Source organism: Notothenia coriiceps, unplaced genomic scaffold (assembly GCF_000735185.1).
Source record: "Notothenia coriiceps isolate Sejong01 unplaced genomic scaffold, NC01 NC01_scaffold00008051, whole genome shotgun sequence".
Classification (NCBI taxonomy): Eukaryota; Metazoa; Chordata; class Actinopteri; order Perciformes; family Nototheniidae; genus Notothenia; species Notothenia coriiceps.
In genome coordinates this window covers 381,671-396,485 of record NW_011340752.1, presented here as the reverse complement: position 1 = coordinate 396,485, position 14,815 = coordinate 381,671, and the positions used below count along the sequence as shown (strand labels likewise).

Below are 14,815 nucleotides of genomic sequence, written 5' to 3'. Positions count from 1 at the left end.
TCTCTCCCACACAAACAACTCAATTCCAACTTTGGTCATGAAGAATATGTTTCTCTGTTATCCACGTTCATAAAGCATAAAGCAACAGCATCAGAGCACGGTGCAGAGTCTCTAGATGAGTCCCTCGTTCTTATTGTACATCCATGTTGTAGTNGCACTGAAACAACTGACACTTTCAGAGACTTTTCAAAGGAAAGAGAAACTGCCCCAGAACAGTGAAAAGGCCCAAAAAATAACAGCCAAGATAGCTGAATTCATCGCGTTGGATGACCAGCCGTTATCTGTTACCTTTTTTTCTCTTAATGCATTGCATAAAGATCGGATCGGGAAAAATCGGTATCGGCAGATTGTCAAAATCAAATGATCGGAATCGGATCGGGAGCAAAAAAAGGTGATCGGGTCATCCCTAGTTCTATTTATAAATAGTATTTTCCTTTTTAGGGTGCCGAAGCTACCAAACTATTGGTTTTTAAACTTTGACTATGTCGATGTGAAATATATGATTTACTTGAAAAGGTAGTTTCTAGCTAATCTAATGCTTGATAAACAAGCTAGATCAAAAGCACATACTCAATCTCTGCCAACCAAATGCTCTCAGTCTTACCGCTACCAAACAAGATGTGTGTGCATTCAAACTGTGTTTTCCTTTACTCAGACACTCATTTCTTTGAATAGATATTGTATAGATATCTTGCTGGACGTTTGTTCTCCCTGTTCCTTCACACTTTGAGTCTAACCCTCAAAGTTATTTTCTCGTCAAGGTTCCTTTTAAAATAATGATCAGTAAGGATCAATATCTAATTTTAAAGGCTATTAGTTCGAGTACATTGTCATCAATATGATTCTGTTCCCAGCTCGCTTGAACAAATGACCCTGTATACTTTACTTCAATTGCAAAATAAATATTCAACCTTTGTGTTTTATTGTCACAAAATATGGCAAACCGTAAAAAGAAAGACTATAACAACAACAACTTAAAAAAAGAGGTTCTTTTGAATTCTCCAAAACGTTTCCTACAGATTCAAACATGTTATCAGTGAAAAGTACACAAGTAGAACAATCTTAGTTATTTTGCCCTAGCCTATTTCCTCTCAAGAAGCAAGCTTTTGTTTGATCCGGGAGATGTAATAAAAGGTGATATATTCACTGGCAAAGTGTCAGTTGCTGAGGTTAGCCTGATGAGTAACGACAGGCAGTGTCTCTGAGAGCAATTTGCCAGCAGTAAATAGGTATTTTTGCAGAGATGGATTGCACAATTTCCCTGCATTGGCTTTTTTAGTGATACAAATCTGCTTTTCTGTTTATCCCACCAACAGAACAACACACAGTAGTTTCCTTTATAGTAAAAACTTGCAAGAAGTATATGTGTCACGCTTTCAGAGGCTTTGATATTCATATAGATGCAGAGAATACCAAATTACAAGGCAGGTCATAAAACGAATAGTTGATTACTTCCAATGAGTTTGGCTGATTTTCAATTAATTAATTCGTTTTTTTCTGAACTGCAGTCCTACTAAAAGACCATCTGTAACACATGTATGGAGTAAATATAGCAGGAAATGGGTCAGACGGTAATCCAGCCAAATGTGAGCAGTGGGGAGCAGAGTTATTCTCACCATCTCATTTCCTGCACACGGTTTATTTTAGTACAATATAGAGGAAAGACTTCTATGGCTAGACGCTTGCATACCCACTCACACACTTTAACAAGGTTCATTAATTAAGCCCAAGGCTCTTTCCTATTTAGCCCTCCTCACACCCAAGCTTACACGCCTCTCTTCAACTTACATATTTTTATAGGTGAAAATAGCACTTTATTAATTAGCCTGTCACAACCCAAGTTACCAAAGGGCTTACACAACGTCATGGGAGCTCTTCACTCCCAAAACACCATGTTACCCATGGAACAGTTATTTAACCCTCAGGATTATTCATTAAATATGGTTTACATCGCTCTAGCCTCTGCCATAGTCGGAACATGATGTAACTTGTGTCAGGAGTCAAAGCATTTGACACGCACTTAAATTAAGCAGTCAATCACTTATTCGAAGGCACAATTTGTATGATTCCTCCCTTGCGATTTCTAAAAACAACACTTGCAATGTGGTACAAGTGTGTAAAAGCCTTGCCCAGATTCACTCTAGTTTTGAAACCATTTTTCTCTGCTTGGCTTTTAGCCTCGCTATATTTGAGTTTTTTCTTCGTAGCTTCCTTTGAATGCATACTAAAGATCTAACACCTGGTCTTATTACAAGGCTTGACACCTAAAAACATCTCAGACACACAAAATGAAAGGAAAAGAGAAATCAAGGCAGAGCAGCGCAGATACAGACACCATCACACACTCTTAGTGCGTCATAAGTGAAGAATGATAGGTATTATTTTTCTATTAAGCTATACATTGGTTCTAAAGAAAATCCTACACATTATGGCTCTTAAACTGTGATACTTTTGGGATCCAAAACAATCTTTAAAATTAGAGCGTTTCACATAATTTCTTCTTAAAATCACAACCAGTCAGAATACAGAAGTATGCTCTCAGGGTTTTTTCCTAGATAGTCATAAAAAAGCAGGACTCTACTGTATGTGTCATTCCTTGGCACAAATCTTGTAGAGCTTGTAGTTTAAAAGTCGAAGCTATGGAATGGAGATCTTACTTTCTCTTCTTGCAGCAGTGCTTCCATGAGACAAAGAACAAATATTGAAAATATTGAAGCTCCAGCAGCCGGAGGGAGCGCTATCATTAGTGGACGTAGTTAATCCTCTGTAACAACACCCTCTTAAATCAAACTGTCGCGTTTTATGGTTCTCTCGCTTTTCCTTGAACCATCTTTAACTTCACACATACACTCAGAGCCCTAAAACACATTCGTTCAACTTCATTGGTTGATAACACTCTTGGTGCAAATGTATATACTGTATGAGGCGTGATCCATCAAACACCTACAGTATACACTAAGAGGTGGATTTGGATGAATAGTCTGTAAAACCAAGACACTGTGGCTTACTGTTGGAGTTGCAGCTTGGTCACAATGACTCTAAATCACAAATATATTTAAACAGACAACATCTCAAACCAATAAATAAATAAAACTGTGGTTTGAAGTCAGTTTTCAGGCATTATGCTTCATATCTAGGCAAAGAAGTGGCAAAGAACAGGTTGGTTCCTAATTCTAAGCATGAATATGGAACCTTTCATGTCACTTTATTCATTTTGGTTTAATATTAAACATGTCGCTTAATGCCCTTTAAAGTTTGCTCACCTTCATGCAGATGTTACAGTCTGCTGACCTACAAAAACAAAGCCTGCATAATAATAAGATGGTGGAACAGTTTCCTGCTATATAAACTTCAGTAGGCTTAGAGCCTCCTGTAATTGGTAGAAGACCTAGTTTTTCAGATTGTTAGAAAAGTCAGCTCTCTGGAGTCATGAAATATGTTGAGGCTTAACAGTCAATTCCACATGGATTACTGGGTGTTATTCAGTAGCACGGCGTTACAGTGTTGAGATTTTGACAGTCATTTGACTTAAGTTGTCAAGGGAGACGGCAGTAACGAGGCAGGCAGGGAGACAAGTCTGGCACTTTCACCTCAAGGGGAGTTGCATTGACATCATCAGGGGAAATGAAATGGCAGATCTAACAAAGAGAAGCAAGTCAATGTTTGTGTAGTTTGTGTTGTTTTACCATCCTCTGATTCTGGACCATTCATTCAAAGCATTTTTATCGAATGCAAAACACATCGATACCAACACATGGCATTCTATATGATTGGTCTTTCCATTTAAGCTCTTTGCAAAGGAACATGTTTAAATTCAGAATGACTTCTGCTCATCAGTGTGACTACAGTTTAGAGGCCATGATTGTTTTTTGTACTGAATGTGGTCTGTCTGAAATAATTCTTCACAGTAATGCACATGCAGTCCATAAGAAGAGTGTTGGTTAAGCTCTCGCAGAAAGGGTGAAAAGGGACTTAGTGTTTTAACAACGGCACGAACAGCGGTAGATGTCCCAGATTGGTTGGCAGATGTAGAAACAAACTCTACTCTGTGTGCATATTCACAACTGTCAAACATTTATTACATTATTTATTAATCATTGTTTTTATCGTTTTTTTCTAATTGTGTTCTTTAAAGAATGAATGATGTAGTATAATATGAAGCCCTAGACAAGCCATTACTAGCTAAAACTCTCTCAATGTTCTTATATTGTCCATAAGGTAGATTGTGTGCTCTGTTATGTCAGTCACTGTCGCAGCCTGAATCTTTGTGTGAAATGTGTCATATTAGGAAAAGAGAACATAAGTGATCACCTCGAATGCAGTTGTTATTAGTTTTAGAGGAGCAGGCACATTATTACCTCCATAGTATGAGTGTGTTATGATGTTATTCTCCGAGGGACGGGGTGTAGGTTGCACATGTGCTCTCACTGTCAAAGGTCTTTAAGTGAACAATCTGTTAATCAGACTCATCCTCCTGCCTGAGCTATTTCTGGCTGCGTGAACAGGGAAGCTCGCCTCTGGTCAAATGCAGTAGATTAGCTTGAATATTACCACACAATCCAATCATTTACCTTAGCTTGCGCTCTCGGTTTAAAAAAAACAACCTTTTCCTGCTTCTTTTTTGTCTTCCATGTCTGCGATTATAAAATAAGCCCAGATTTCAATGCTCGTTCCGTAAACTGGAACATTTTTAAATGTGTGTGTTTGATATTAATATTTATTGTTAGCCCAGTTTTATTGCTCTGACCGTGCATATAACCTCTATGTGACACCCACTGCGCCCACTGCACCACAATAAGCTGTTATGACAACTGCTATCTCAAGAGGAGCATTTACTTGAAATAGACTGCAAAGAGCCTAAGATCTTCTTTTAACAAGATGATCACATTATTTAAAGCATTGCCCTTTTGAAAAGTAATAATTAGAAAAAGAAAACCACAGGATTAAATATCTATATTATCTTGCATACAGGAAGGTAATTGTCTATATTTATTCAACATCATCCTCCTCTACCTCCGTCTTTTCCAACAGGAGTGCCTCTGTCCACACAGTGGGGTCCTCAGGGATACTTCTACGCCATCCAGATCGCTCAGTATGGCTTGAGCCACTACAGCAAGAACCTGACGGAGCGCCCCCCCCACGTGGAGGTCTACGATACGGCCGAGGACAGAGACAGCCGGGCCAGCTCCGCCCCCTGGAGCGTGCCCAAAGGGTGCGTCCTCAGCCGTGTCCACGACAAGACCCGAGCCTCTTCCGTGCGTCAGTTCAGTGCTCCAGGTACGTGAAACTTTCCATGAGCGTGCACATCCTCGGGGCGCGGAGCTTATCTCCTGGTAACGGTGACTGTAGGAGGCCTGAGATACAGCTACACCCTCAGGGGGGGAGATAGTCTGCAGTGAGTCACAGCTACAGCACGACCATACACACTGTTAGAGCCATTTTCATTTTGTTATTATGGTCTGAATGTTAGGCTTAATAATAATATAAGGATTTAGATTAAACTCTTAATTAATCATGTATTTTTGTGAGTCACACTATGGTTTAAAAGATATTCATTTAAGGCTCACTCATTTGTTATGAAATGTGCGTCAGGTATCACGTGCATGGCTAAATGCCTATATATGGCAGGTTAATAGGACACAGCTGATTGTGATGAGACGGGGAAGCGGTAAAGTATTTTGATCGGGTTCTTTTTGAATACTGATCACTTTTATTTACTATGAAGCGAAGAAATGTTTCCTCCTGTTTCTATGCCGTCTGGACCAATGAATAAAGCTCATCTGATTCAACAACGACCTCGGCTAAATTGGTTTGAAAACAAAGAGAGGCGCGTCAAAACCCACAACCCCGACAGAGGTGTCTATTGAATGTAGACAAGGATTAAAACGCCACCACACACACAGACTGCTGGTTGACAGTGGACCCACCACACAAGGAGAAACTCTGAGAATGTGATGATTTAAGAACCAACATCACTCATTTCATCCTGTTTTGTTCACTTAGTCAGACATTGTCTCATGTCAATGCTGTCTAAATGCGTTCACGCTGGTCCTACAGGCACAAACAACATTGTGCCATATGGGCTTTAATGACAGATATTTAACCTGTGCCTTTTTGTGGTTCAGGAACACGTGCCAAGTCTCTTCAGGGGAACAATTAGTTGATCGTTTCAGACAGGACATAGGATGTCAATCTTTGAAAACTGTGTTTCAATATTTACTTCCACCATCAAAAAAGGCTAAATATTTCCTAAAACAGATGGAGAATGCAGTTTCTAGCAAACAGATGAAATAGTCCATTTGTTTCGGACACAGTTGGGGTTCGAGTGAGCATTTATGGCAGCAGTGTATGTTAGATTGACTGTGAAAATAACAACATGTTATAAAGATACACGTCACCCGAAGCAGGCAGCTTTAACATTATCAAATGTGATTTACCTGCATTTAAATAGTATAACTCCAAGTTTGATCATAAACAAACAGTGAACATGTTTCATCGACCCATTTTCAGCTGCAAATTTATAACATGAGCAACATAAAAACAGTATTTTAATAGAAGTACTTCAGACGTTTTTCTAATAGGCCCTGTTTAATAAAACGGTCAGAAGGATAGCACTGTCCTTGGTGCCATTTAGCAATGTTCCCAAGTCCAAGGTATATCTAAATGTATCCACCTCACTGGCTTTGTATCTATGCTCACATCGTACTGAGGGCTCTCAGACTGTATAGTGGTTCATTGTGTGCAGCCTTCTTCTCCCTTATGCGTCCAGAAATTGCTCTATAAAGAGGGAAAATATGAAATGAAAAAGGAAAAAATTGACCGTCTCCCTCTTCACTCATAATGTCCTTTTCATTATGTCCCGTGTGTGTGTGTGTGTGTGTGTGTGTGTGTGTGTGTGTGTGTGTGTGTGTGTGTGTGTGTGTGTGTGTGTGTGTGTGTGTGTGTGTGTGTGTGTGTGTGTGTGTCTGAGACTGAGACAATTTTAAAGAGTGCAAGTTTTCAAATCACAAGAGCGAGTTAGAGTTTAATATGGTGAACATTTGTTTCACCAGCTTTAATGACTGTCTCATTACTCNTGTGTGCCTTGGCAAAAGAATGGACGTCCTTTAATCCGCAGCAGTCCGGTTTTATGCATCAATCGATTGCTCTTGTGCGTCTTTATCGCATTAATTGAAGAAAGACTGATCGTGCTATACTCCTCTGAGCTTCCCACCCAAAAGGCACTCTCAGACTCCGCACTTCTGAGCGCATCGCTGACCAGGGAGCTTGTTTGAAAATCAATTAGCTCCATTTGTAGATGGAAATACAAGCTTCATATTCTGAAAGCCAAGAGAATAAACAGAGAGGCATTAAAGTACTTATTTAACTATTAAATACATTGAGTTTGAGTAAAATACTTGGTTAGTGATTAATTGAGGTTATAATATATTAAATTGCAAAGCAAAACATGCTGTAACTTTTTTTTCTTTTTTAAAAAAGGTTTTCAACCTGAAAGAATCCTAATGTCTCCTTGAAAAGTTGAAATAAAGAAAAGGAAAAAGGATTCGAGTTGTCCATGCGTCCTCTGTTGCCCCTCAAGCCTCTCAAATGTGGGCAAACACTCAAATAAATGCCAAAAACCCAGAGAACTTGACAATACTTGACAATAAAAGTATGTCAAATAACACTGCTACCTAGTTAATAACTCTTACTCAGTGGAGGCTCGTCCACTGAGGAAAGTTAGGACCATCCTCCCTAAGAATTCAGAGAAAAATAAACTTTGAAGAGAACAATAAATACACCTCAATTTAAAAAATAAGTCATATATATATACAGAATACAGATAATAGCCCTGGCTTTTAACATGGGACTGAAATGGGGCTAGAAAGGACGAGCCTCCCTTAGGGCGGGTCTAGCCAGAAGCTCTGGATTGGCCGCCTATATCATCAGTGAACCAATCAGCGGATCTGACTGCGCATCAGAGTGTTGATGGGGAGGGTCATCAGCGATATCAGAGTTTTTTCTGAACCGGGGAACAGGGGCTCTGCGCCCTCTTACCAAAATAAATTCCTTTAATTACGTTTTAATTATGTTCTGGCCCGCCATCTTGTGGCTCAGAAAAAAATTACTTACTTGCTTACTAACTTACTTGCCTACCCCTGATGTAGAAGCAATAGTTGTTTGATATTTCTTGTAATATATTCAATGCAGCTGCAACAATGGTCTGACAATTGTTCAGCCAATAGGCAATTTACAGATGTTGTTCTTCTATGTTGAACATGTCTTAGTGATCGAAGTATAACTCTTAATCAAATCTGACTGTTTATTATCATAAAGACTGGAGATGTGGCCTAGTTTTACAGCTGCGAAATGACCAAGGCGACGAGATATTTTGCAGAGTTATTTTTGGATTTGAAGAAGTCAGAATCTTGTGCTGATTGTGAGAGGTCTTTATTCTCCTTTGATCTCCTGCTGATATTTCCAGGACATTCTTTCTCTCTTGTGTGTGGGTCCTTTTGTTGAGCTGCTGCCTCTCCTGTAATTTCCCCCTCCTCCTAATTCCTCCGCTTTCAACCTATCATCATCGACAATTTATTTTCATTCCGCCGCCGCTCACTTTTCTTTCTGTCTCTGCTCCTCGCTCGCCGTGCCTCACAGCCTCGACTTGCCATCATCTCTTTCCTCGACATCATCATGTTTTCATCATCACTCCTCAGCCTTCCCTCTGCAGTCTTCATTCTCCATTAATCTTGGTCATCCATCTCCAGATTTCAGTCACTTTTCCACCTCTCTTTACTCATCTCCACCCCCTTATCCCCCCTCAGCCCTCTTGAGCTTGCTAAACATTGCAATCATATTACGCTCTATCCATTTAAACGCCTTATTCTGCTCTGTGTTACAAACTTTTCCTGTTTTCTTCATTTTCTGTCAGTTTATCTTTCCGTATCTTCCTCCCTCCACTCCTCCTCCTCCTCCTCTTTCTCTCTGTTAGGGTCTTTTTCCTCCTTACTTTATCTAGGGCGCTGGTGGTGAACAGCCTCTCAAATCAAGTGGATCAATCGTGTGTCCCCTGATAATAACCTACCATCTACCATCTGTACATTCTCGCTCAGTGTCCTCCTCTGAGCACCTTTATTTCCTCAATCCCCTCCTGGTTCTTTTGATAGTTTAGAAATGCATTCTGTTCAAACCTCTCAGAATAAGCGAGGTGATCTGTGTATGGAGAAACAGTTGAGTGACAGCTGTCAACACAGGCAGTGCCTTTAAAAAAAAAGTGTTCACCACAACTGGAAGTTTTCATTTTATTGTCTCGTAACATTGAAACAAAGTAGACTTTTTTGACACTTTTATAAAAACCAGCTGGAGTCGCTTTAATAACGATGTTGTCAATCATTTAAACTGTTTCCATGACTCCCTTGCAATAATAAAAGATCCTGTGAATCGCGGACTACTAATACAATTAGTTAGTTGTCTTTTGATTCTCATCAGTGTCAAAAAGGCTAGTAACTCTACTTTCATACAACGTTGTAAGACAAACAAACATTCTGTGATGAATCAGAAACTAATATCAATTTAGTTGATGGACATTAAAGGGGACCTATCATGCAAAATGCACTTTTGTACGTCTTTTATACATGAATATGTGTCCCCGGTGTTCCAGGGAACTCACCAAGTGTCAGAAAACACAACCCTCTCTCTTTTCCTTCATACCCAAATCTCTAAAAACGGGGCTGCAACGGATCTGATACAGACTGATACAAATTTGAATTTTTCTGACGTCAGAAAAGGGATGCTCCGCCTAGATGGGCAACTCTCCACCTATCAGGGGAATGGGGAGTTGGGCCACTGCTATTGCCGCTCGAAAGCGCTGGAGACGCTGTAGTACATATGACAGGGCTGTAGGTGGCGCTGTAGTCTGCCACAAAAGCAGAATCAGCCCTGGCAAAAATTTGGCATGGCTAAAATGCATGATCTGTTTGGTATTTTGAAAAAAAAACTTCACAGACATGTTTTATATAGGTATGGCCCTACAATAAATTATTCAAATATAGCATGATAGTTCCACTTTAACTTTAATTTCCTGCTAAATATGTTATATTTTAAATTGCTGTCTATTTCCAGGCCAATATGCCAATGATTTGAGGATTTCTGCTTGTCAAACTTGTGGATTTTATATATCTCCTTGTAAAGTATGGTACATTGAACATATTTAAGTTTTGCACTGCTGCCGCTACAAAACAATCAATTCACCCTGGGCTCTGGGAAATTACAATGGGCATTTGCTCTGTCATTGACAAATAAAAGACATTCAAAATATTATTTGCTGATTAATTGATACAAAAAAATACTTTTTTATTTGAAGCGGAACATGAAAACTTCCCAAGCGGTTCAATAATGTTCGTAGGCACTATATTCCGTGATGTAGTTACTAGAAGATGTTAATGATTAATAAAAGACTGTTGCTTGGATTCTTTTGGTCTCCGCACATGCACAACACGCACTGAACATGTGTTTGCGTCATGCTCACTCATGTATACAAGCATTGTTTTGACGCTGACGTATGTGCAGCTACATGTCATCTGTGCCTGCTGCCTGATTGTTAACAGCAGAGCAGAGGAGGTGGAATCTCGTCTATATTCCCTGCCCATCCTTTATTGATGCCAGAGTAATCACAGGGCCAGAGTACAAATCCACTTACTTTCTGCATTGCCTTAAGTAATGGATTTATGAGTGCATTAAAGAGCTGTAGTCTTGCAGAGGCCCCTGCCAGACTGGCTCTCTCCTCCATTCTCCTCGTGATCGACTGTCTTTGTGTCTGCTTCTGCTTCCTCAGCTCAGTGTCATGTGGGATCTGATTCTCAATTGTCTTCTCAGTATTGGCTCATTTTCACTCTCTCCGCTCCTTGGCTGGCGTTAAGGGCACTTGAGGCCACCCATCCTGCCATTATCCTCCTTTTTTCTTGACTATTGCATTTTTCTCTTTACTCCTTCGGGAACCTTCATTGTAAACGTTTTTTGCTGTGCACACCACGTAACAATGGCAAAGGAAAGATGGTTCCAGAAGCTGTTTATGTTTTAGAGAGTTGACATGCATTCAGAGCAGCAACTGAAGTGGGTGGCACTTGAGTTGATGGGTATAGGAGCAGTGGCAGTGTGAAAACGGAATCTCTCCTGAGTTTCCGACTTTAAGCTTTGTATGGAAGAGATGTGGAGATGCAAATGGGAAAGTTTCTACAGTCAATCAACTTCTTCTTTCACTCTTTTTTTTCCCTCTTCCTACATGTCTGTTTTTTCTTTGTATTCCTTTCGGTCCTCTGCCTAATTAAGCTCTGTGTGCAGTGACTCATCCGTACCATACTCCCCATGAGAAGCTTGTCTCTGCTAGTGTTCAATGCTCTGACACACACACACACACACACTCACACACACACACACATAACGACAGAAGAAAAGAGAAGGTTTTTGACCGCAGAATGTTTCTTACTGTAATTGATCATTTGAGAATGTGACTACAGACTGATTTTGGGGAATGTGGGAGATAAGACAAGCTTTCATTGAAACACAACATCAATGGATACAAAGTAAAAAGCTTTCAGTCAGTCTGATAAAAATAGTCCACTGTCATCCGGTAATTGTCTCAAGTTTATGAAATCAGTCAAATGAGGTTAGTCAGGTTTTTCCAGACAAATTCCACTGGAAGAAATGTTCCATCTTCACCTTCAATTTAAGCACTTAACATGTTCCCTCCCCCCACCAGAGTCCTCAGAAGGCGTGTCCCTCCAGCTGGGTAACCCCAAAGACTTCATCCTCAGCTTGGACATCAAGTTTGTCTCCAACGGCAGCGTGTCTGTGATCCTGGACACCACGGAGAAGGGCGCGCCGTTCACCATCCACTACGTGACCAACACACAGCTCATCGCATTCAAAGACCGGGAGATCACGTACGGCGTCGGGCCGCGTACCGCCTGGAGCACCCTAACCCGGGACCTGCTCACCGACCTCAGGAAGGGGGTCGGGCTGTCCAACACCAAGGCTGTGAAGGCCACCAAGGTGAGTGACTGCCAGAGATTCAGGTTGGACAGCTGATGAGATCTAATAAACATGTAGCTGCCCCAGAGTGAATGATTAGTTTAATAACAAACTAACTGCTGTATGTTGATAATTCAGTGATGTTAGATACAAGTAGTAAATGTGTTGTGTTTCAGATCCTCAAATGTGAGGAAATGCTCTTTTGTTTTTTTCTATTCTGAAATTGTTGGGTTTTGGACAGAACAATGTAGCTATTTTCTGACATTTTATAGACAAATATATTCATATATTAATCAAGAAAACAAACAGCAAATGAACCCAGTTATTCAACCTCTTGAGCCCTTAACGTGATCCTAGATATTTAATAATAATTAGTTTCACATCTTAAATCTACATAACAGTTGGTGGTATCAACAAACTAATACCATAATGCAGTGGTCGCCAACCAGCCGATCGCGGTCGATCGCTAGTGTGGTGCGGGTAGATCGCGGACCGTTAAAAAAAAAAGTAACAAAAGAAAGAAAAATACAATTAAAATAATAATGTTTGAAAAATACTTTTTTAGATGTAAACCTATCATCCACCACCCCGTTAGCAGGTGCCACTTGATTGACATATATTTGAGACACCTCAATAATATAATACATTAACCGTGCTTTACGTGAACCTCATCATGAGTCATGACACAAGAGAGGACGGCATGACTGCAATTTCCCGTGTTCAGTGAATGCAACAGAGGCAAGTCACCAGACCAATCAGAGAGTTGCATGGAAATACACGTGTGCTTGTGTCATTCAAGCTCGGCTCTGTGTGTGTGGCAATAGCGCATTTAGGGAGAGGGGGAGAGCGGGGGAGAGAGGGACCGGTGCTAGTGGGGACCGTGATGTTAGCATCTGGTTAGCTAGCTGCACTAACGGACATAAGGAGCTGTCTCCACAACAAGCTGGAGGAGAGTCCTCCCCTGTCAGACTGAGGGGTTCAGGTGAGCTAAAGGACTCTCTGAGTGTTTAGAACGGTTTTGTCACAAATTATTCAAAAGATTATTTCCGCGGCACACCTTCATATGATCATTATAGTTATACAAACAATAAGAGAATACATGAAAAACAGGTATGAAATACTATATGGCAGTAAAACAAGAATACAGTTTGAAAGGGGAGTAATTTGTAAAATATCCAAAAAGAAAATCTGTTTACAGTTCTGTTTCATCTGGTTGTTGAGAGATGTATCCATAGATCTCTTAATGTTGCTCTCAAAGTGCACCAGATTGATGCTTTTAACTTCAATATTTAAAAAAAAATCTTCCCGGGGGAACATCCCCCCGGATCCCCCTAGAGGAGGTGAGGACCTAGAGGAGGTGAGGACCCCCCTAGAGGAGGTGAGGTCTGCCCTCCACTCGTAAAAAATAGCACTTTACCCCTGCCTATATGCCGTGAGCTGATTATGGAGCCTTCATTGTAACAGTAATTCAGATGCAATTAGCCTATATAAAAGGCCTCAAATTGGAAGCATTGTCTGGGCCGTCTTTTTCACTCAATTCTGCAATAGGTAGATCTCTTCTTTCACCTAGGCCGAGGTCGGTGGTCTTGGGTTAAAAAGGTTGGTGACCACTGCCATAATGATTTTAAGAGATATTGAAAAATGTGTAAATATAGATGAAATGTAGATTTTTTTAATATTAGGTTATTCGTTATTTTGTTAATTTCGACACAAAACATGAACATAAATGTAATTCTTGCCAAATCTATATTCCAGTTATAATATTACTTATTTCTGTTCTCAGATCATGCCCAGACGGGTGGTGCGGTTAGTCCTCCACGGGCGTGGCTTTGTTGACAACGTCACCATCTCCACCACCGCCCACATGGCCGCCTTCTTCGCCGCCAGCGACTGGCTGGTGCGCAACCAGGACGAGCGGGGAGGCTGGCCCATCATGGTCACACGTAAACTGGGGGAGGGCTTCCGGCCCCTGGAGCCCGGCTGGTACTCGGCCATGGCTCAGGGCCAGGCCATGTCCACCCTGGTGAGGGCCTTCCTCCTCACCAGGGAGCAGGGCTACCTCAGCGCTGCCCTCAGGGCGGTGGGACCCTACAAGGTGCCTTCAGCGCAGCACGGGGTCAAAGCTGTGTTCATGAACAAATACGACTGGTATGAAGAGTACCCCACCACCCCCAGCTCCTTTGTCCTCAACGGCTTCATCTACTCGCTGCTGGGCCTCCACGACCTGACGGAGACCGCGGGGGAGAAGCTGGGCCGGGAGGCGGGGCAGCTGTTCAGCCGCGGCATGGACTCTCTGAAGGCCATGCTGCCACTCTTTGACACGGGGTCTGGGAGCATCTACGACCTGCGCCACTTCATGTTGGCCACAGCGCCTAACCTTGCACGCTGGGACTATCACACCACGCACATCAACCAGCTGCAGCTGCTGGCGTCCATAGACAACGCGCCCGTCTTTAAGGACGTGGTGAAGCGCTGGAAAAATTACTTAAAAGGGAGTCGTGCAAAGCACAACTAGACAAACTTTAACACACATATAGCATACAGCTGATAGAATGACTGAAAACAATGAATATACTGAAAATGATAGAATGTAAGGCGGTGATGACGTGTGTGTGTGTGTGTGTGTGTGTGTGTGTGTGTGTGTGTGTGTGTGTGTGTGTGTGTGTGTGTGTGTGTGTGTGTGTGTGTGTGTGTGTGTGTGTGTGTGTGTGTGTGTGTGTGTGTGTGTGTGTGTGTGTGTGTGTGTGTGTGTGTGGTCTGTGTGGTGTGGTGTGTGGTGTGTGTTGTGTGTGTGTGTGTGTCCTAC

At 41.4% G+C, this 14,815-nt stretch overlaps 1 protein-coding gene across 2 annotated transcripts in view; it reads left to right on the top strand.

The window, feature by feature from the left end:
• Positions 1–14,663, top strand: part of LOC104944436 (D-glucuronyl C5-epimerase) — a 49,525-nt gene extending 34,862 nt beyond the window's left edge. For both annotated transcript variants that reach the window (XM_010769969.1, XM_010769968.1), the window contains exons 4-6: positions 5,032–5,277; positions 11,738–12,030; positions 13,793–14,663. In XM_010769969.1, coding sequence (XP_010768271.1) covers positions 5,032–5,277; positions 11,738–12,030; positions 13,793–14,524 — 1,271 coding nt within the window. In that variant the 3' untranslated portion in view covers positions 14,525–14,663. The remainder of the gene's footprint in view (positions 1–5,031; positions 5,278–11,737; positions 12,031–13,792) is intronic.
• Positions 14,664–14,815: the final 152 nt, after the last annotated feature.